General features: G+C 39.9%; 1 protein-coding gene across 1 annotated transcript; it reads right to left on the bottom strand.

Moving 5' to 3' along the window:
• Window positions 1-3,587: 3,587 nt before the first annotated feature.
• Window positions 3,588-9,379, bottom strand: GLYATL2 (glycine-N-acyltransferase like 2). Its single transcript, XM_090267493.1, has 5 exons — window positions 9,268-9,379; window positions 7,992-8,099; window positions 6,920-7,046; window positions 6,645-6,825; window positions 3,588-4,207 (listed from the first exon to the last, which is right to left on the bottom strand). The coding sequence occupies exons 1-5, from the start codon at window positions 9,343-9,345 to the stop codon at window positions 3,799-3,801; spliced, it is 903 nt and encodes a 300-aa protein (XP_090123619.1). The 5' UTR covers window positions 9,346-9,379; the 3' UTR covers window positions 3,588-3,798.
• Between the last annotated feature and the right edge of the window lie 10,878 nt (window positions 9,380-20,257).

The following is a 20,257-nucleotide window of genomic DNA, read 5'->3' as shown; positions in this document are numbered from 1 at the left end:
GCAGCAGGCTGGCAGAAAGTGCAGTCACACATTTTAAGAAGTAGGGAGGGACACCTGGGGAGCGCTGCCAACACCAGCCCAGACCACACAGCTCACAGTTCCAGCACCAGGGAAAATAAAGCCTCATTGCTTTTGACTGTGAAGACCAGTGGGGGTTGGGGTGGATGAGGAAAGTGCCGGTCTCTCAGCAGAGTCTGCTTGTTTAAAGGGTCCCCATGGTCCTAGAACATCCACAGACCAACCCACTCTGGGAACGATGGCCAGGGCAACAGCTAGAGAGGTGTTAGTCTCATACGGAAGTGGGAGAAGTGCCTGGAAAAGGGGCAAGTGCTGAGCAAGCGGCATTGTTCCCTCTCAGAACCCTCTCCCACATACAACACCACAACGTGATGAAATGGGTCACCCGGTACTGATGAATGCCTAAGGCTCTGCCCCTTACAACATAACAGGTGCGACAGCTCTACCTAAGACGCAGAGGCAAATGAACACCAGAGCCTGTCAAGATGAAGAGTCAGAGAATTATGGCCCAAAAGAGGAAACAGATCAAGGTTCCAATGATAGAACTAAGCAACAAGGAGATAGCCAACCTAACAGATGAAGAGTTCAAAACACTAGTGATAAAGATGCTCACAGACTTGACAGATATGCTTAAGTATGGCAAACGCAGAAGGGAAGATGTGAAGGCTATGCTAAGTGAAATGAAGGAAAATCCACACAAAACCAATGGTGAAGGGAAGGAAACCAGGGTTCAAATCAATGATTTGGAATGTAAGGAATAAAAAAACAGGAGGGCTATCTCGGGAACAAGGAGTCCCAGTCTCACACTAGGCCCTGCCCAGGGTTCCAGTGCCAAGAATATAAGTCCCATAACTTCTGGCTGCAAAACCCAGCAGGGATTGAGTCAGTGAAAGAAATTTCTGGAGTCCCATGCAGTTCTTCTTAAAGAACCCACAAACCATCTCGCCTATTTAGACTCACTCCCTCTGAGCTCCAGCAGCTTGAAAATCACCAGTGGCATACAGGGAGAAGGTGAAGTGTCAGGCATCAAGGCAACTGCTGAGGGACAGCTTTCTCTCTCAGACAGGAAGGTGGGAAGAGACCACTGTCCCTTTTCTAAACCCTCCCCCCACAGAGCCACAGAGCTGGAAGGCAGAAAGAGCTAAGAATCATATGATTTCACTCATGCGAGATATAAAACTGGAACTCATAGACAGCAAGATAGTGGTTACCAGAGGGAAAGGGGTGAGAGGGGACAGTAAAGGATACAAGAGGCAAAATATATGAGGATGGAAGATGATTTGACTTTGGGCGCTGGGCACACACTGTGAGAGACTCTGGGTCCCTCGGAATGGATGAAGAAACTACTCAGACACTCACCATCTGAGGAAGGAAGGGAGGGGTTTTTTTTTTTCTCAGGAAAATTGCCCCTGTTTCTTTACTAGTCAGGGTTTTTATCTACTTTCTACACACAGAAATGCATAAGAAAAACATGCAGCCCTTCACCAAATGGTTGGGAGTAATAACAAAGGAAAATGTAGATCAATACAGGGTTGAAACGCCCAGGTATTTTATACAAGTTCAAAAACATTTTCTCTTACTTAATCATTCTGTTTTTCACATTCCACTGGCAAGAATTTGGGGCTATTAAGAGAAAAACAGAGCAGGTTCCCTTTTCCTTAAAAGCCACTTTGCATTTCTATTCTACCTTAAAGACTGCCTGGAGGGTGGGATTCATAGCAAGCATGAAAGACAAAAACCAGCTGGTTAAGACCCAGGGCCAGGCTCCACACAGTGGTCATTAAAGTCTTTTGAATCATTCCTGCCTGTTTCCTACAACACAATGTAATAGATCATGTATCATATAAATGTACACTTGAAAACTATATAATTCCATTAACCAATGTCACCTCAATAAATTTAATAAACAACGAAAAATGAAATACCACTCAGTCTCAGACAGGAAGCATGAGGTTACTTTCTTCATGGAGAAACAAATTTGATATTCTTATGTGGTAGGCTGAACAATGACCCTCAGTGAGAATCGGGTGCTAATCCTTAGAATCTTGGATTGTTAAATTATATGACTTCACAGAGGTGGCTAAGTTAAGCATTTTGAGATGAGGAGGATTATAACCCAAGTGGGACCTAAGTGTAATCACAAGTGTCCTAGTAAGAAGGAGGAAGGAATATCTGAATACAGAAAAGAAGGGTAAGGGAAGAGGATGGAAATAGAGGAAGAAAAAATGTAGTGTGATGCAGGGCCCCATGCCAGGACATGAGCACAGCCTGTACACGCTGGAAAAGATGAGGAAAAGGATTCTTCCCTGAGAACCTCCAGAAAGAACAGGCCATGCTGGCACTTTGATTTTTATCCCGTAAGACCTTTTTTTTGATTTCTGACTACTAGAAATATAAGGTAATACATTTTTGTTGCTTTAAGCCACTGAGCATGTGGTAATTTTTAACAACAACCAGAAACTAATACAGCATAGATATTAAAATAATAGTGAAAATATGAACTCACACACCTCAACTGATCAAGCCCCCGTGATAAAGAGCTAGTCAGAAAACCAAACTATCACTGACAGCCACAGGAGAGTGTCTCGAAGCTCTTTAGAAGGCACCCAGGACCAAAATAAATGATGCTGAGTGCTTTTGTAAGACTGTTTTGTTACCTAGAGAACGCGGGTTCTTTCACCTGATGCCTTGGTGTAAAAACCGACAACTAGTGTTGAGGAAAACAGGACTTTATTTACAATAGTCCAACCTGGGGAGGGCAGTGAGCACTTCAGCTCAGAGCCCTGTTCTCCCACGGGACCCAGCACTTCCCTTGGCCCCCAAAAGGCTAGAAGCCAAAAACATGCCCAGAAGTTCCCCATCCCTCATCTGTCAGCTCTCTCCTTCAGGATCTGGGGTACGATGTCATCAGCCTCCATATAACAGTCCAGGAAAACATGTGTTGTATTGTACTGGATCACACACGGTTCTCTCTCTGCCCTTTCAAAGCCACATGGAGTTCCCCTCTGCCCTCCTTACAAATTGCGTGGATCTCCTTTCCTCCTCTCAAAGCTGCGTGAGATCTCTTCTTACAACCACATGGAGAACCTCGCTAAAATGTCAGCCGCCTATTTTTAAACCCCTGATGCGTCCTGTGACGCGGTGGGTGTGGTAACCAGTTCTGACCATTCACAGAACCTTGCGCAGGCTCCGTGTGCTCTTTCTGTACCATTCCATGGTCAAAACCCCTCCCATCTTCTTGGGGCCTTGGAAGAACCAAAGCCATTTACGTAACAAAGACACTAGCCACTAGCCACAGGCATGTGCAGGCATCTTAAAAGCTGTTTCCTTTCTCCATCCCCCAAACCGCAGTCTCTGGGGATTTTTGGACACCCCCACTCTGTAACACTTTGGAAAACTTTGTAAGAGGAAGAGGAGGATACCAGAGGAGACACTTTTCAAAGTAGACTTTTTATTGTCAAACACAGAAGCATAAAAAAGCAGGATTCTTTCACAAAAGACATCTTCAAAGAAGAAAATATTGCTTTAAAAGAATTCTCCTGGCACTAATGATTGGCATCAGGTGGTTTTAATTCTGAGATATCTGTCACCATAAAGGAAAAACATGGCATCAAAAGGCCAAGTTTATAATTGTCTGTACTATGAAGGAGAAGGAAGACTAAAATATTACATAAGGATGAGCTGAAATAATGCATGGACCCCAGATAACTGGATTTTGTATGTGTTTGTACTGATGTGCTTTCACTGATAAGAAAGGCTTGGAAGGGACCATGGCACCCATCAGCAGTATTTCTTGGGGTTGCATTTCCACTGATGCCAGCCACAAGGATGACGCTTAAAGCCAAAATCTATCAGTTTCTGTACAATAATTTCTTTGCTGCCTGCTGCATGAAAATAATATGGTATTTTTCTCTGCATAGCATACTCTGTCATATGACAACAAATTTGCCACATGTTGCCTTGTTTTCTATATTCAGGGGCCGTATAACCCATCCTCATCTCACAGGACTGTTCCATCACAGTCCAAGAGATAGGGAGCCCCTCTGGACCCAGTACACCAAATGCTGGGAAATTCTGGATGCAGCGTTCAACATATTTCAAGCTCCTCTCATTTTTTCCAAAGTCCCAATGCTCATTCACAAGCCTTGCATGTGAGGTATCCAAGAAGATGCCTGCAAAGTTTTCTTTCCTGTCAAGGAAAAAAAAGAGCATTTGTTCAGCCAACTTTTGCCAAACACCAGGATTGCAGAAAATGAGTACGACACCATTCCTTTTCCTGAGGATCCCAGAGCCTAGAGGAGGAAACAGGTGCACCAAAAAAGTATGATTTCTATGTCTGCTTTAAAATCTTCCCAAATAATTGACAGAGAAAATCCTAATTGCTTCCTGATGCAGAAAGTACATCTCAAAAAAAAAAAAAGTCCAAGTGGATACCCTGAAGAAAAAGAAATGAACTTAGTTTCCTAAAATAGCAAAGATGTACACCAGCACTACCTCCCACACAGCTGAATTTTCTTTGAAGATCCACATGTGAAACACATGGGTTCTGAATTCTATTCCACAAAATATCTAAATACACAAGGTATTTCTTTTAACAGATATTTCAGTAAAATGTATGTCACAGGAAGATGAGAGCAATGTTGGTCTTACAGCTTCATGTGTCCATCACTGCATACCTCTAGGGAAGTACCAAAAGTAAAATTTAAGAAGCACCAGTATAGGGGGGAAATTGGAATTTGGAGTGGGAACAATCAGGATTTTAATTCTCTCATTGGATAAATTGTCTGAGACTGAGTTTTCTCATCTGCGAAATCAGAATAACACCCTCTGTGGATAGGGAAGGTTGGGGCAGGTGGAAGATCTCAAAGAAGTGTTATCCCACCTACAAAGCTTTCTTAGGCACTTGTCAAAGTTGTTCTATATTTGCTAGAACGTGGGGTCACTGAGCACTAACTTGTCTGCAATGGGTGAGGCTTTCTTTTTGCTCTTTCATGCCTGACCCGATCCTAGTCCTGCTTCCTCAAAGGTCTCAAGCATTGCCACCTGCCCCCCTCAAGTGGGATAGCTATGCATTTGAGCTTAGAGCAAAGAATCACCTTAGGACAGTACTTTATTCAAGATTTCCAGAGTTGTAATATTAAGTATTCTTCAGTTGCCATTTACCGTGTTCCCCTGTGCATTAGTTTATCTGAAGATTCTCATGGAAACACAGCTGGGCCAAAGCAAGATCTGAATATTGTTGGCTCTTCCAGATAAATCAATTGCATGTGTGAGTGGGTATTTAGATTTTAGTTATTCTTTTGAGTTAATAATTCAATTTAAAAGCATAAATGGATATTAACTAAAAATAATTAAGCATTTCTCTGATTCCTTATTACCCAGTTATATTCTTTAGTGATAACTGGTGATACAGTATATCTATGTAATCTTCTAGAGGTACCCTATGCAATTTTAGATGGGTACACACTATGATAGCATAAAATGTACACTGTTCTGTCCATATTTCTTGTTGTTCCTTTTTTTCACTTAGCAATATATTTTGTAATTCTTGTCAATTCATATAGAGCTGCCTCATTCTTGCTAACAGTTGCATATTGCAGTATTCCCTCACTTATCGTGGGTATTACATTCCAGATCCCTCCGTGAAGTAGAAACCTTACATTTATTCTACACTCTTAAACCTACATAACTTTAACAACATAAATATACAGTACCAAAAAATCCCACGATATAGTGAAAAATGGGCGATAAATAATTAAATATAACAGTTTTAAAAATCCCGCGATACAGTGAGGCCATGATAAGTGAACCACGATATAGCGAGGGACTACTGTATTCCATTGTTTGGATTATAACTTAATGAATTTATCCATGCCCTTACTGATGGACACTTAAATTCATCAAAATCTTACCATCCAGTTTGGTAATATTTTCATTTAATATACATACTTTTGATCCAAGCATTTCATATCTAGGAGTCCATCTTTCAGAAATACTTATACAACTTGTTCAATGATCTACTTATGAAGACATTTATTATAGAATTTTTGTGTTAATACAGGAATATATAAGTATATATCTCTTTATTGTAGAAATCTATGCAGCTACCAAAATAAATGCAAGATATCTGCATGAGTTTACATAAAAGATGTATATATAACATATTGCTGAGTTTAAAAAGTAACTTGCAGTACAGTATGTGTGTGTGTTGAAAAAAAAGAAAAAAAGAACAAAGACACATAGTACTAAAAGCATATGCACCAATGTTAAGAATATACCTGGACAGGAAAATTGTGAGGAATCTGAGTGGGCAAACTTTTACTTTTTACTTTGAATATTTGCATACTTTGTATAGCAGGTAGAATTTTTGCGAAACTTAGTAAAGATTTTTCAGTGCCACCAATACCCTCCCAGGGATCCTCTTATGAGACCTGAGTGCGTTCATATATGTAAATGACCTCATCTAATAAAGGCCCTAACCATGCTCAGCAAACTTCTCTTCCTTTACTCACACAACTATGTACCTGGTCATAATTTAGTCTCAAACTCTACATTTCTGAGTCTGGCTCTCAAGGCAACTTAATAATTCTATCAGGAACTTGAGAAGCATAAAAGTAAAATCTCACCTGCTAGCTTCATCCCCTTTGTATATTTTAAATATCTGTGTCAAATCATCCTTGCCATCACTTGATGTCTGGAGTTTCTCTTGCATTTCTGGTGACAAGAGCATGGTCCTCATGTAATCCACCTGCACTGATTTTGAAGCCGAAACCTTTCCTATTGCCTCATTCAGGTTCTCTTGGCAACCTGGAGGGGGGAGGAAGACAGGCTCCACATCACTCCATCCATATCTGCTGTGAATAAACCAGGGGATCTTTGCCTTGTAACTCATACCAGTTACCTTGGATCTGCAAGGCTTGTTCCCAGTTGATGACCTGGGGGCACGCCAGCACTTCCTCTAAGTTGTCAGGAGCTTTGGTGAAGATGTGGTAAGTATTGGTATAATGATCCAGATCATCTTTCATCTCCTGACATAACAAATATTAGTCATATTTATTTACACAGTACTATAATATACCAAATGTTCTCATATCTGGTGTGCTAGAGACTTGATTATTTGATACCCTCTGGGTTTGTTTTTTTTTTTTTTTCTTGAGAGAGGTGCATAAATAGCCTTGGAATTCTTTGACACACTGAAAGTGTTTCTTTTTTGATGGTGCCCTGAAGTCAGCTGCCCTTGAGAGGGTGAGTAAGTAGCCCCGTTGTCTAGGATGGAAGGGGCACCGGGACTAGTTAAGGGTCTAAAAGAGAGAGTACATCCAGTAAGGAAAGACAACAGGGTTGGAGGCCAATATTCCGGGACTCTGAGGAAACAATGCCTAAGCTAATTCTGACCCAGCTTTATGGGGTGATTGACTTGTTGTGCACGTAAATAAAGAGGCCTTCGGGAAAGGTCCATCATGCCAGAGCTCACAAAAACACGTGGAGTTGAAGGCCAAGTCTGACAGTGCCTACCTGCTTACTTTCTACTGTTGACACTCTCCTGGGGGCCCTGGGGGTCACTGCAGGCATTGTGTGTTCTAATTCCCCTGGCTACTAGGTAAATAAAGGGAAGGTAAAATATCCCTATTCTGGGATGAAAAGGATTCACTGCTTATACTTCCCAAACCTAGAAGATGCGGAAGACATTCTTACTAAATATACATGTATGCCTGTGATCAGAATCTTAATGAAGAAGAATTGACTAGATGGCACCCTAGTGTTATTTACAAGACATGGACTGTTAGCTGTTTGAGCTACTCCCATGCCTTATCTCACCATCTTACCTTCTCCTCCGAGCAGTCTTTCCAAAACTTATAGGAATCACGGGTGCCAATGTTATTCTCCCCAGCCCCCAGCTTCAGTTCCCTCATTACCACAGAGAGAACATCCAGAGCATGACTGGCCTTGTAATTAGTAGCTTAAGGTCTCACCTCTTTCTTAGGCCGAGTAATGACTATCTGATAATCTGGCCAGGAATCCACTAACACCTCCAGGTTGAATGGGTTTTTATTTATAATGTTGAAAATGGCACCGTATACCTACAAGGTCAACAGAACAAAACAGGAAAGGATGAAGTGTTTCTTTGAGATAGAGTTTTGGGTGTGGTATGGGAAATAAAACTAGGGGTTAGGAAGACTGGACAGGATAGAAGTAGGACTTCCAGAGCTAGGGCTCATTGGACTATTTATTGGAAGGTATGCTGCGAAATGGCCCCATAAGGGTCCACAGAAATCCAAGTTAATAGCTGAATCATTAGGAGCTGGGTCCAGGGACATTAATTCATTCATTTAAAAAAATTTATATTATTTTCCCATTTTAAATTTTATAACATATCATCTATTTGGCATCTATTACATATCAGATGTGTGTCAAGTATAGAGAATTCAAAGGTGAATTCAAATTAAGTCTAGAAGGCTAGAAAAATACACAGTCTGCCTTCAAGTTAAGTCTACAAGGGTAGAGAAATGCCTAGTCTGATCATAATGAGACACAGTCTGATAGATGTGTAGGCACACAGTGGTGTGGCATCCCAAGGAGAAAGTGGTGGGAGACTCGCTGAAGGAGTAATATTTGACTTGCATCTTATAGGATAAGTAAACTTTTTCCCTGGCAAGATGAAGAAAGAAGCAGGGCAAGTAATTTCAGTTTAAAATAAAGCATGAATGAATGCTTATATGGGTAGCAGATTGTATCATATGTCATACCTGCAGAACTATGAGGGGCTCAATAATTGTAGCATGTAGTAAGTATATGGCAGGGGAATGTTGGGAGATGGAGTAGAGGAGGCTGGTATGTTTTGATAAACCTTTGTGTACCCAGTTAAGGATTGTGGACTTTATGCCAGGGACATGGGACTCTACTGAAATCTTAGAACAAGGGAGTGATATAATTATATTTGTTCAGATAGATGACTCTGGTCACGAAGGGGCAGGTGGGATGGTAATATTGAAAATGGAGATATTGCAACAGCCTGGGGCAAAAAAAAAAGGAATTTAATTAGAGATAGCATGGAGTGGAGTCAAAAAGATATTTAAAAGGCCACAAAAGAAGTAAGGTAGGTGAATAGATATGGGTATTGAGGTCACCCCTGAAAAAGGAATGTGACTTTAAACCTGTACTACCATCTGCCCAGAAAGGTTCTGAGCCCTGAAGCTATCCTCCTCACACCTCAGCCCTCTCTCCCCACATCATCCCCTGCTCCCTCACCTTAAAGGACTCAGGGATGCTCTTTTCCAAAGATTCATACAAAAGCTGCAGCTTCTGGGGCTCATTAATCACAAACATCCTGTGCTGCACCTCAGCCCCCTTCCCTCAGGAAGATGATCTAAGGAAATAAACACACAGACAAAAATACCTGGAGAGATGTGACAGATGTCTAGGAAGAGGAAGAAGTCACCTAGGACACCAGTGTCAGAGGTAAAGGGCTTGAGAAATTATCTAGTCCAAACCTTTCATTTTACAAACGAGAAACTAAAGGCCAGAGCTGCAACTGGACCTCAGGGTTCCTTGGTGATTTCTCTACAATTCCAAGGTAAGAAGTACCATTAACATAACTAGTGAAACAAATCTCCACAAGCCCTTTTGATTCAAATCATGCCAAAAATCTGAGAGGTGAATGTCTTCAGCTGTTCATATGCAAATGAAGAGTAACTATCTCTTCAGAAACTGTCCCTAAGGACCCTCCAGGCTTCCAGGCATTGAAACACCCGTGCTCAAACGTTGCCAAATCATCAGTAGTATTTTTCAGCTATCATGAAATAATGAGATCTTCTGAAAAAGATACTGAAAACATATTGTGTTTAGTTTCTTTTAGCCGAGGAACAGAATTGTAGGAGGGAAAATTGTTGATTAGTGATGATGCTACCCAAGTATAAATTGGCAAAATCTATAAATTATATCCTAGTAATCTTAAAAACAAAGCAAATGCTTCTATTCAATATTACATTTTTAGGAACTCATCCCAAAAAAGAAAATAATAGATATCTATAAAGGTATAAACACAAGGAAATCCATTGTACTGTTATGATATTATAAATTTAGAAATGATCCAACATTTATCATAGAGAAATGGTTAAGTTAATAATTGCATATTCAAATAATGAGTTATTTGGCAGCCATTAAAATGATGGCTTCAAAGTGCATTTAATGACATAGGAAAAGTCCATATTATAGAGTCAAGAAAATATATGATATAATCCCAAATTAGTAATATGAAATGTATAGGTGAATAGTTATCTTTGTATATGTATGTTCGTACACTCAAAGCTTTTCTGAAACAAAGTAATACATAAGATACACACATGAACTTTTTCTAACATTATACACATAAATATGTAACTATGTAATTACATAATATATATTTATATTACATATACATGATTAAGATATATATGATAAAGACATTACATAAGAGTAACCATATTTTTCACAGCATAATACTTTCCAGTTCCAGCCATGTTGTCACAAATGGCAGGAGTTCCTTCTTTCTGCTGCGTAGTATTCCATTGTGTAAATGTACCACCGTTTTTTGATCCATTCATTTACTGATGAGCATTTAGGCTATTTCCAGCACTTGGTTATTGCAAAAAATGCTGCTATGAACATTGGGGTGCATAGGTTAGAGCAATAGGGAGAAATTGGGTCAACTGTAATTGAACAAAAATAACATAAAATAAAAATATTTTAAAAAAGAGTAACCCTACTTTTAAAACCCCAGAAATACAAAAATTTCAAAGAAATTCTGATGGTTTCATTTTTAAAAAATTGTAACAATCCTGGAAAATCCAGCACCAGTGCACGTGCTTGTGTGTGTGTGTGTATGTGTGTGCATGTGTGTGTGTGCATGTGTGTGTGTGTGTGTGCGTGTGTGTGTGTGTGTGTGTGTAGCCAAAGCACAGACTCAGAATAAGCCAATATGTTTCTTGGGTATGCTAACCAAAACGTAGATAATTCTTCTCTTTCTTAGGGCCTTTCGTAGCACACTTTCTGAGAAGGGTGTCATTTACTTGGAGAGTGGGATCATGTTTTATTCTTCCTTGTAGCTCAAGCATCAAGCACAGCTCTTAGCACAGGGTAGATAGACATCAACGAACTTCCGTTCAGTGAATGAATGAATGGAATCAGTGAAGTGTACAGATGGAGTCACTGGAGCATTTTCTTTGCTTTGATTCCAGACTTAGTCAACTTTCTGAGGAAAATGTGGCTGCTAATAGAAGCTTTCAAATAAGAAAATGTTCACCAATAGGTTGCTCCAAGCACCTTGTATCAGATATATAAAATGTAGGGGGGGATGCACAGGAGTGACCTGGCTGGTGTGGCTCAGTGGATTGAGTGCCAGCCTGTGAACCAAAGGGCTGCTGGTTCAATTCCCAATCAGGACACATGCCTGGGTTGCAGGCCAGGTCCACAGTTGGAAGCATGTGAGAGGCAACCCACACTTTGATGTTTCTCTCTCTCTCTTCCCCCCTCTCTAAAAATAAATAAATAAATAAATAGAAAGAAAAGGGATGGGAGCAAGGCTCTGCATACCTTTTGTTCCCTGCTGCCACATGCCAATACCCATAGCAACGCTCTCCCACCTCCCTGCCATGTTACAGCCACTTCCCTCCATGGCAGGACCCTGGCTCAGCTCACACCAATTAGAGACATTCATTTCCAACTCACCCTGGGGCCTTCCAGTAGTAGAATTTTTCTGGATTAACTTAATCCAATAGATACTCTGTTATGATCATACATAAACATAAGTTGAAGAATATAAATGTTTAACAAGATCAGAGAGGAAGAGGGGCCAGCAGAGGAGATTGAGAAAAAAAATGGTCAAAGAACAGTGTGAAAAATAAGTATCTCAGAAGTCAAAATAAGAGAAACATTATTTTAAAGGAGAAAGTAACCAAAGGAGTCAAATACTGCAGAGAAGCTAAGAGACATGAGTACTAAAAACGTCAAGGCATTTTGGAGTTAGGAATTCATTTCTAACTCGGTGAGACATAAGTCATAGAATGAGGGAGGAAGACATCCACATTAAGGGAACTGGAAAATAAATGAGATGTGAGGAAACAAAAATAAGTCTTTCAAAGAGCTTCACCAGGAAAGGAAGGAGAAAATTATGAGTGTATGAAGGGGGATGAAGGGCATAGGAGCTCAAAGAAAGTTTCTTATAGATGAGAGAATTAATCATATTTATGCTAAATAATGGAAAGCAGGTAAGATGGACCATAATTGATGGGTCAATGAATATAATAGGAGATGGAAAGGGGAAAGAAAAATAGCTAAATCCATGGATTAGACACTGTTTCAAATCCCCTATATGTATTAATTCATTTAATCTTCAATCACATCTCTAAGTGTAAGTGTTGAGATTAGTGTTAGACAAAAGAATCCTCTTCTACACGATGGAACAGAAAGATTTCAGTTCAGGCGTGCACCCAGGTATATGTGCATGAGTACTTGGGGTTTGAAGAAAGATCAGGAAATTGACATGTTATCTTTTAATATCTATTTTCTGGAAGAAATAGAATGGAAAGTCATCTTTTGGAAGTGAATAGGGTGAGAGAGTGCACCAGAAAAGTGTAGAGGAAAAAGAATAGGGTTTTAATGGAAACAATTAGGATTTAAATGGCTTCTGGTGTTACTTGGAGAAAATGCAGACTAGGATTACATTAGAGGGGTTGCCAGGCATTGCTTAGGACGAGGTGCAGGTGGAAAACCATCATTTGGGAGTGGTATTCAGCCTATGTATGAACTCAGTGCGCAGAGACCAGAAGAAGAGAAGACATATTGAAATGAACCAGAATTAAATTTTTCCAGGCTCAGAGCAGCTAATGAGATAAGGGGCAAAGTTTTTGAAAATAAGTAAATGAGACCCTTTAAACTGAATTAAAATTATGTAATCTAAGAGACAGGGGGAGTAAATTAGGATACGGACCAATCAAGTGGGGAAAAATTGAAGAGAGCAAGGGATGAAATCAATTTATAAAGTCAAAGAATAGCAATGGTGATAGAGGGAATGTCTGGAATCAGACATTGGACTATTAGAGGTTAGCATTTCAGAAGTAAATCAGTTCTGGATATATGGCTGTTGACTTCAACTTCAAGTCAACAGAGAAGGAGTTAATATGGGAATGGGTGTCGCGGGCATCATAGACATCACCAGAATGTGGCAGGAGTTTAATGAAGAACAACGTCTGAGCTGGATGCCAACTACCACAGTGACTAGAGAGAAATTTGTCAGAGAGCAACAGGAAAGGTTAACACTTCATCTTCACCACACAGCACAGCATTAAAAAAAGTTTTTCTATGCAAATGGACAAGTAACACTTTAGCCATGTATTGAAGACCAGGAGAACGCTGATTCTTGTCTTTCTTTATGCACTGTGTTAATATGGGGGTCTGCAGGGTGGCAGGAAAGGTAACACATATCAACAATTTGTAGTTCAAGGAAAGGATTTTGGCAGCTTACCAGTTCAAAATCACACACACTTTGTAGATTTTAAAAATATTTTCCAGCTCCAGGGACCTACAATGTCTTGAGAAATGGGTCCTCGGTATTGGATTCTGGTGAGTGCTCCTTCCAAGGGTTTGCAGGGAAAAAAATATAAATTAACAAATACAAATTGGGGGTGGGGAGGTGGCGCTACAAACTTGTTTATATTTTCTTCCTTTTTTGACTTTAAGTTATTTTTATTTTTTGATTACATTTAACATACACTATTTTATTAGTTTCAGGTGTACAATCCAGTGATTAGACATTATATAACCTTCTAAGTGATCATCCCAATAAATCTCATGCCCATCTGACACCATACATGGTTATTATAATATTATTGACTGTTTAGAATTGAATGACATATAAAGAGCTTCCCACATAAGAAAAAGCTAAAGGAGTTCATCACCACCAAACCAGCATTACATAAAATGTTAGTCTTCTTTAAGAAGAAGAAAAGATCAAAAACATGAATAATAAAATGACAATACCTTTCAACTACTTAATCTAAAAAACAAAATAAATAAACAAGCAAGAACAGAAACAGACTCATAGATACAGAGGACACTTTGATAGTTGCCAGATGAGAAGGGGTTTGGGGATGGGTGGGTGAAAAAGGTGAAGATATTAAGAAGTACAAATTAATAGTTACAGAGGAGTCACAGGGATGTAAAGTACAAATACAAATTCTTTAGAATCAAGATCTTAATTATTGAAAGGCTAAAAAGCAGAAGACGCTAGCTTTCCAAAACAATTCTGCTTACCTGTGGTTTCGTGGTAGACCTGTATGCACACCACCTTCTGCAGTCACTCGGTGTGGCAATGGAGAAACTTCTGTGGCCACCGCCTTATAGACTCAACTGCACTAAACTTGAACTGTCACTGTTCAAGATGTACTAGGTTCCTAAAGAGCAAACTGGAGGAACTGTCCGTTGACATGAAGCCAGAGAGTTTGTGGACCAGGAAGAAAGGGTATGTGTTCAACATTGGAGAACTTCCCCAACTACAAAACACTTCCTGCTGAAGCTTTTAATTTATATGTTGTCACTGTAATTGATTGGCTATTCCAAAGCAAGACTAATAAGACCATATTATGTAGTTGACAGAAATTGTCCAGCTGCAGGATTATTTAGGGCATACAAAAGACTGAAAATTTTGGCTTCCTTTCAAAGGGCCTGGTCCAAAGCCTTCAACCATGTGACCTGAGAAAAGCCAAGAATAGCCCAGGGAAGTTGCTGTTAGTACAAGAACTGAGTCTCATACATGTCCTTTGTGCTGTTTAAAGTGAATGGGGACAAACAAGGGAGGAGGGGTTATAAACACGAGAAAAATGAACAGTTATTGGACAAAAGTTTGGGGGGAACTGGAATTAGTTTTGAAGAGGAATAGAGGTAAAACTTGTTTCTTTAAAGTGTGCTTCTCACACCATCCACATCTAGACCATCTGGGCTGGCTTGTTAGAAATACTGGAACTTCTGCAAATCAACTGGACCGGGGTTTCCCAGAATGCTTGGGAATCTGTATTTTATAAAAAGCTACCTAAGAGAGTCTGACCTATGTTAACATTTTGGAGACATCTTGACAGAGGAGAGAGAAAAGAAGCTATGAAAACTATACCCACTTTCTAAAATGGTGCTGAGCAACTTCACAAATTTTGATCATTCGTAAGATGAGAAAGCAAGAGTTATTTTCACACAAATGAGGAAAATGACATTGAGAGAGAATTAATGTCTTCCCAGGATCACAAAAACTACCAGCAGCGATGGCCATTATATCTTCTTATAGACCTGCTTCATTAATTTCAGATGACGTATTCAAAACCACCACTGAGGATTTAGCACTAACTATGTATGTACTTGTTAGGTAAGGCGTTTGGTCTTACAGTTCTAGTAATTCCATTTTTTGAGCCAAAAATGGTTCACACAATCTATCAAAATTTTTTTACAGATTTGTAATTTTATGCAATTAATTTGTTTACAAAATTGTATATGATTATATTATTTATTAATTCATCCTCCTTTTTAAAAATGTTGGTCTATTTCCTGCTGGTAAATGCACATTTTTTACATAGCTGAGATCACACTGTGCATAGTTGAGATGACCCAATTTTGTATCCCACAATAACTATTGCATAAGTAATTTATCAAGCCATCAAAAAATTTTACAAAGACAGTCATAATGGTTGTACAATTGAATTGTACATCTTAGGAAAAAATTTATTTCATGACATTTGTATTTTCCTAGAAACTCCAGACACCTAGGATATGTAATTACTAAGGTGAGTTTCCTGGATGCACCCTCTTATTTCCCTAGAACTCTGTGAATAGTCACATTTTTTCCTAATCACTTTTTCTACCAGATAGTCCTACCCCAAGTGGAATCACTCATATGACTTATTCCTTTATGCAACCTTGGGACCTTTCATATGCAAATTGTCAATCTTTTATAGCAAAGAAAGTTGAAAATAGAAAAGGGAGGGAAGCCAGATGATACAGTAGTACAGTGATTCCTCACTTATCGCGGGTATTACGTTCTAGACACCCCGCAACCCCGCAATAGTGAAAATCCGCGAAGAAGAAACCTTACATTTGTTTTAGTACTTATATGTATTTTAAGGTTTTATAAACCCTTCCCACACACTTATAAACCGTTCCCAGTCCCTTATCAACCTTTCCCACTCCCTTATTAACCTTTACCACACTTTTATAAACACTATTTATGTTCTTAAACATATTCTACACTCTTAAACCTACATAACTTTAACAACATACATATACAGTACTGCAAAATCTCGCAATATACTTAAAAATCCGTGATAAATAATTAAATATAATATTTTTTAAAATCCTGAGATACAGTGAGGTCGCGAAAAGTGAACTGCGATATAGAGAGGGGCGACTGTATCATAAGAGATCTTGTCCGTGAGACATTGTAAATACAAGTGTATTAGTAAGGGTAGACTACCCCAAAATTTTCAGTGACTTAGTGCAATACAACTTTACTTCTTGCCCATGACACAATGCCATATGACGTAACAAAGGTACTCTGTCCCACACGGTCCTACCAGGGTGCAGGCCTTTCCCATTAATGTGGTTCTATCCACCTCTGAGACCTCAGAGTTCCCTCCAAGCAGCTCATGGGTGGTGAAAGAGAGCAAGGGCCATCCATAGAAATGGTACCATCACTTCCCTGAAAACCCACTAACCATAATTCAGACACACAGCCATACTTAACTACCAATGAGAATGGACAATGGGGTCAAACTATGGTCTTAAGGAGAAAGAGAGAGCATGCGTATATTGCTGAGCACGTGAAGAAGCTGCTACAATGAGAGAAAATAAGCTATTGTGGAAAGTGAAGAAGGGAGGCTCACAGAGAAGGCAACCAGCATCTTTTAAATCTTAAAATCAGAAAAGCATAGGTATATGGAATGAAAACCAAACACACATACAGACACACAAAATGTGTTCTCTCCAACAGACTTCAGTTAAACTCTCTTAGGAAAACTGACAAGAAAAGAACTATAGTTGACCCTTACACAACACGAGCTTGAACTGCTCAGTCCACTTACATGCAGATTTTTTTTCAATAAGCATATTAGAAAATTTGGGGGAGTTTTATGACAATTTGAAAAAATTTTCAGATGAACCAAATAGCCTAGAAATATTGAAAAAAATTAAAAGATGGTAGGCATGTCATAAATGCATAAAATGTATGTAGATACTAGTCTATTTAATCACTTATTACCATAAAACATACCCAAATCTATTACAAAAAGTTTAAAATTTATTGAAATATATGCACACACAGACACAGAATGTCATCATTTTGCAGTCACAAGACATGTAAACAAACATAAATATGAAGTATTAAATCAAAACTGCAGAATATTAACTGTAGCACGTACCATTTTTCGTCATGTTTAGTGTTATACTGTAAACTATGAGTGACATCATGGGACCCATGCAAAGTGCCAGCAGTGATGCTGGAAGTGGTCCCAAGAAGCAGAGAAAAGTCATGACATTCCAAGAAAAAGTTGAGTTTCTTGGTATCTACCACAGATTGAAGTCTGCAGCTGTGGCTGCCCACCATTTCAAGGTAAACAAATCCAGTGTAAGGATCATTGTAAGAAAAGAAAAGAAAATTCATAAAGCTGCCATTGCAGCTATGCCAGCAGGCATGAAAATCTTGCACTTTTTGCGAAATACCTTTTAATCTCGTTTTGAAAATGCAGCTTTTGTGTGGGTGCAGGATTGCTCTAAGAAATGCATACCTATAGACTCTAATGTGATTCAAAAAAAAAAAAGTGAAGCCATCATATGACGATTTAAAACAAGGAAAGGTGAAGGAGCTAGAGCTGGAGAATTTGATGCCAGCAAGGGAGGGTTCGATAATTTTAGAAAGAGGTTTTGCTTTTAAAAATGTGAAGCTAACAGAAGGAGTAGCTTCTGTTGACCAAGAGGAAGATGAATTCCAAGGTGCAATTAGAAAGTCATTGAGGAGAAAGCATACCTACCTGAACAGGTATCTAATGCTGACAGAAGTCCCCTGTTCTGGGGGGAAATGCCACCGAAGACATTATTAGTAAGGAAGAAAAGCAAGCACCAGGATTAAGGCAGGAAAAGATAGGCTAACTCTACTGTTTTATGCAAGGGCAGTTGCCTGATCAGGACTGCTCTTATCTATAAAGCTGTTCACCCCGAGCCTTGAAGGGAAAAGACAAACACCAACTGGCAATCTTTTCATTGTATGACAAGGGGGCCTGGATAAGAAGAACCCTTTTCCTGGATTCGTTCCATTGGTGATTTTTCTCTGCAGTCAGGAAGAACCTTGCCAGCAAGCAACTGCCTTTTAAGGTTCTTCTGACATTGGACAGTGTGCCTGGCCACTGAGAACCCTATGAGTTCAGCACCAAAGGTGTCAAAGTGGTCTACTTTCCCCCAGACATGACGCCTCTGATTCAGCTCTGGCTCAATGGTTCATAAGGACCTTTAAGGATCATCATTAACAGGGTACTCTATGAAAAGGATTGTCAATATTCTGGAAGAGAACCCTGATAGAGAGCATCATGTAAGTGTGAAAGGGTTACACTATTAAAGATGCCATTGTTGTTAGAGTAGAAGCTGTGAAAGCCAAAAAGATGAAACAAAAAATTCCTGCTTAATAAAACTATCCAGATGCTATGTATGACTTCACAGGATTTATGACAGAGCTGGTCAAGGAAACCGGCTGGTTTGGCTCAGTGGATTGAGCGTCGGCCTGCGAGCTAAGTGTCGCTGGTTCGATCTTCCAGTCAGGGCACATCACATCAGAGAAGGAAAACTCTGACTCCAAAAAACCTCCGCTGCCTTGAGGCATACCTCTTCAGGGGAAAGGCTAAGGGAGTAAACCCCGACAGAAAATCCGGAGCCGGAGTCCCTAAGGCGGTTTGACGTTGTAGTCAACACCGGCAACTCCTGCGGCGCACCTGAAGCCAAGCTGTATTGACTCCGTCTTTCCCTTGGACCCTTCAGCTGCGAAGAGAGGGGGGGTCTGCTGCATGGGCAACAGCACACCCTCCATATCACCCTGCCCAGGCTCTGTAGCTTCAGCTTCACTGGAGAGGACACTCCAGCGTCATCGCAAGATGTCGATTCAACACGGGAGGAGACAGATACCGTGTCACTCACGAGTCGGACTGCACAGCCGTTCTCGGCGGTGCAGATAGACTCTTAAGAAGCTACACCATCGTCTCTCCAGACGGACGGCTGCCGACAACGGTCAAGGAAACCATGAAAGAGAATCTAAGTATGGCAAAAGATGGGAGAGGGGTGGGGGCTGAAGGGTTACAAGATATAGATGGTAGAGAAGTTCAAGAACTCATGGACACCACACCAGAGGAATTAACAGAAGATGACTTGATGGAGATGAGCTCTTCCAAACCAGTGCCAGACAATGAGGAAAATGACATAGAAGTGGTGCCAGAAAATGATGGACATCAGACAGTCTGGCAGAACAGTTCCAGTTATTCAAGACTGCTTTTGACCTTTTTTATGACATGGTCCCTTCTATGATATGGACGCTGAAATTAAAGCAAATAGTGGGAGAAGAATTTGTACCATTCTCTTTTAGAGAAACGGAAAGGTAAAAGAGTCAGACAAATTGCAATGTATTTCACTGAATGTGCCTGCCTCTCCTGACTCCTCTTTCACCTCTTCCACCTCTTAGATGGCAAGACCAACCCCTCCTCTTCCTCTGCCTACTCAACAGAAACATGATGAGGATGAAGATATTTATGTAGATCTACTTCTACTTAATGAATAATAAATAATAATTATGCCATACAATTAATAAACTTGTCTGTTGTGTTTGTATGTGAGTATCTTTGTGTCTTGGTTCAGAGACAAACAAATATAAATATTTGCCTTAAGTTCTTTATTGAACATGGCTAGATACAATAAACCACTTGTTTTCCATTCCTTTATTTATCTAACAAATACTGGTTGAGTACCCACTCTGTTGGATACTATCCTGAACTGGAAAATGTAGTAATTAAGCCAAATCTCCTGAAGGATGAATTAAAGCCAACCAAGAAGAAGAAGAGTTGACATGTTGGTGTTGGTGAGAACCATGCTTCCAACAGAGGGACAGCGTCTGTGACTTCTCAGAGCAAGAGAGAGGACCTAATTGAAGAACTCAAGTATGACCATAGATGAGAGGGTGCCAGACAGAAAG

The sequence above is a fragment of the Furipterus horrens genome, unplaced genomic scaffold (genome assembly GCF_987537825.1).
Source record: "Furipterus horrens unplaced genomic scaffold, mFurHor1.1.pri manual_scaffold_2, whole genome shotgun sequence".
In the NCBI taxonomy this organism is placed as follows: Eukaryota; Metazoa; Chordata; class Mammalia; order Chiroptera; family Furipteridae; genus Furipterus; species Furipterus horrens.
This window is presented reverse-complemented; position numbering and strand designations above follow the sequence as displayed.

Bases quoted from the DNA above. Each gene is read 5' to 3' on its own strand.
- GLYATL2 (XM_090267493.1), bottom strand. From the start codon at position 9,345: ATGTTTGTGATTAATGAGCCCCAGAAGCTGCAGCTTTTGTATGAATCT. The intron at 6,826-6,919 runs GTAACTGGTATG...TCCCCCCTCCAG, and splicing joins ACAAGCCTTGCAGATCCAAG to GTTGCCAAGAGAACCTGAAT. The intron at 4,208-6,644 runs GTGAGATTTTAC...TTTCCTTGACAG, and splicing joins AAAGGGGATGAAGCTAGCAG to GAAAGAAAACTTTGCAGGCA.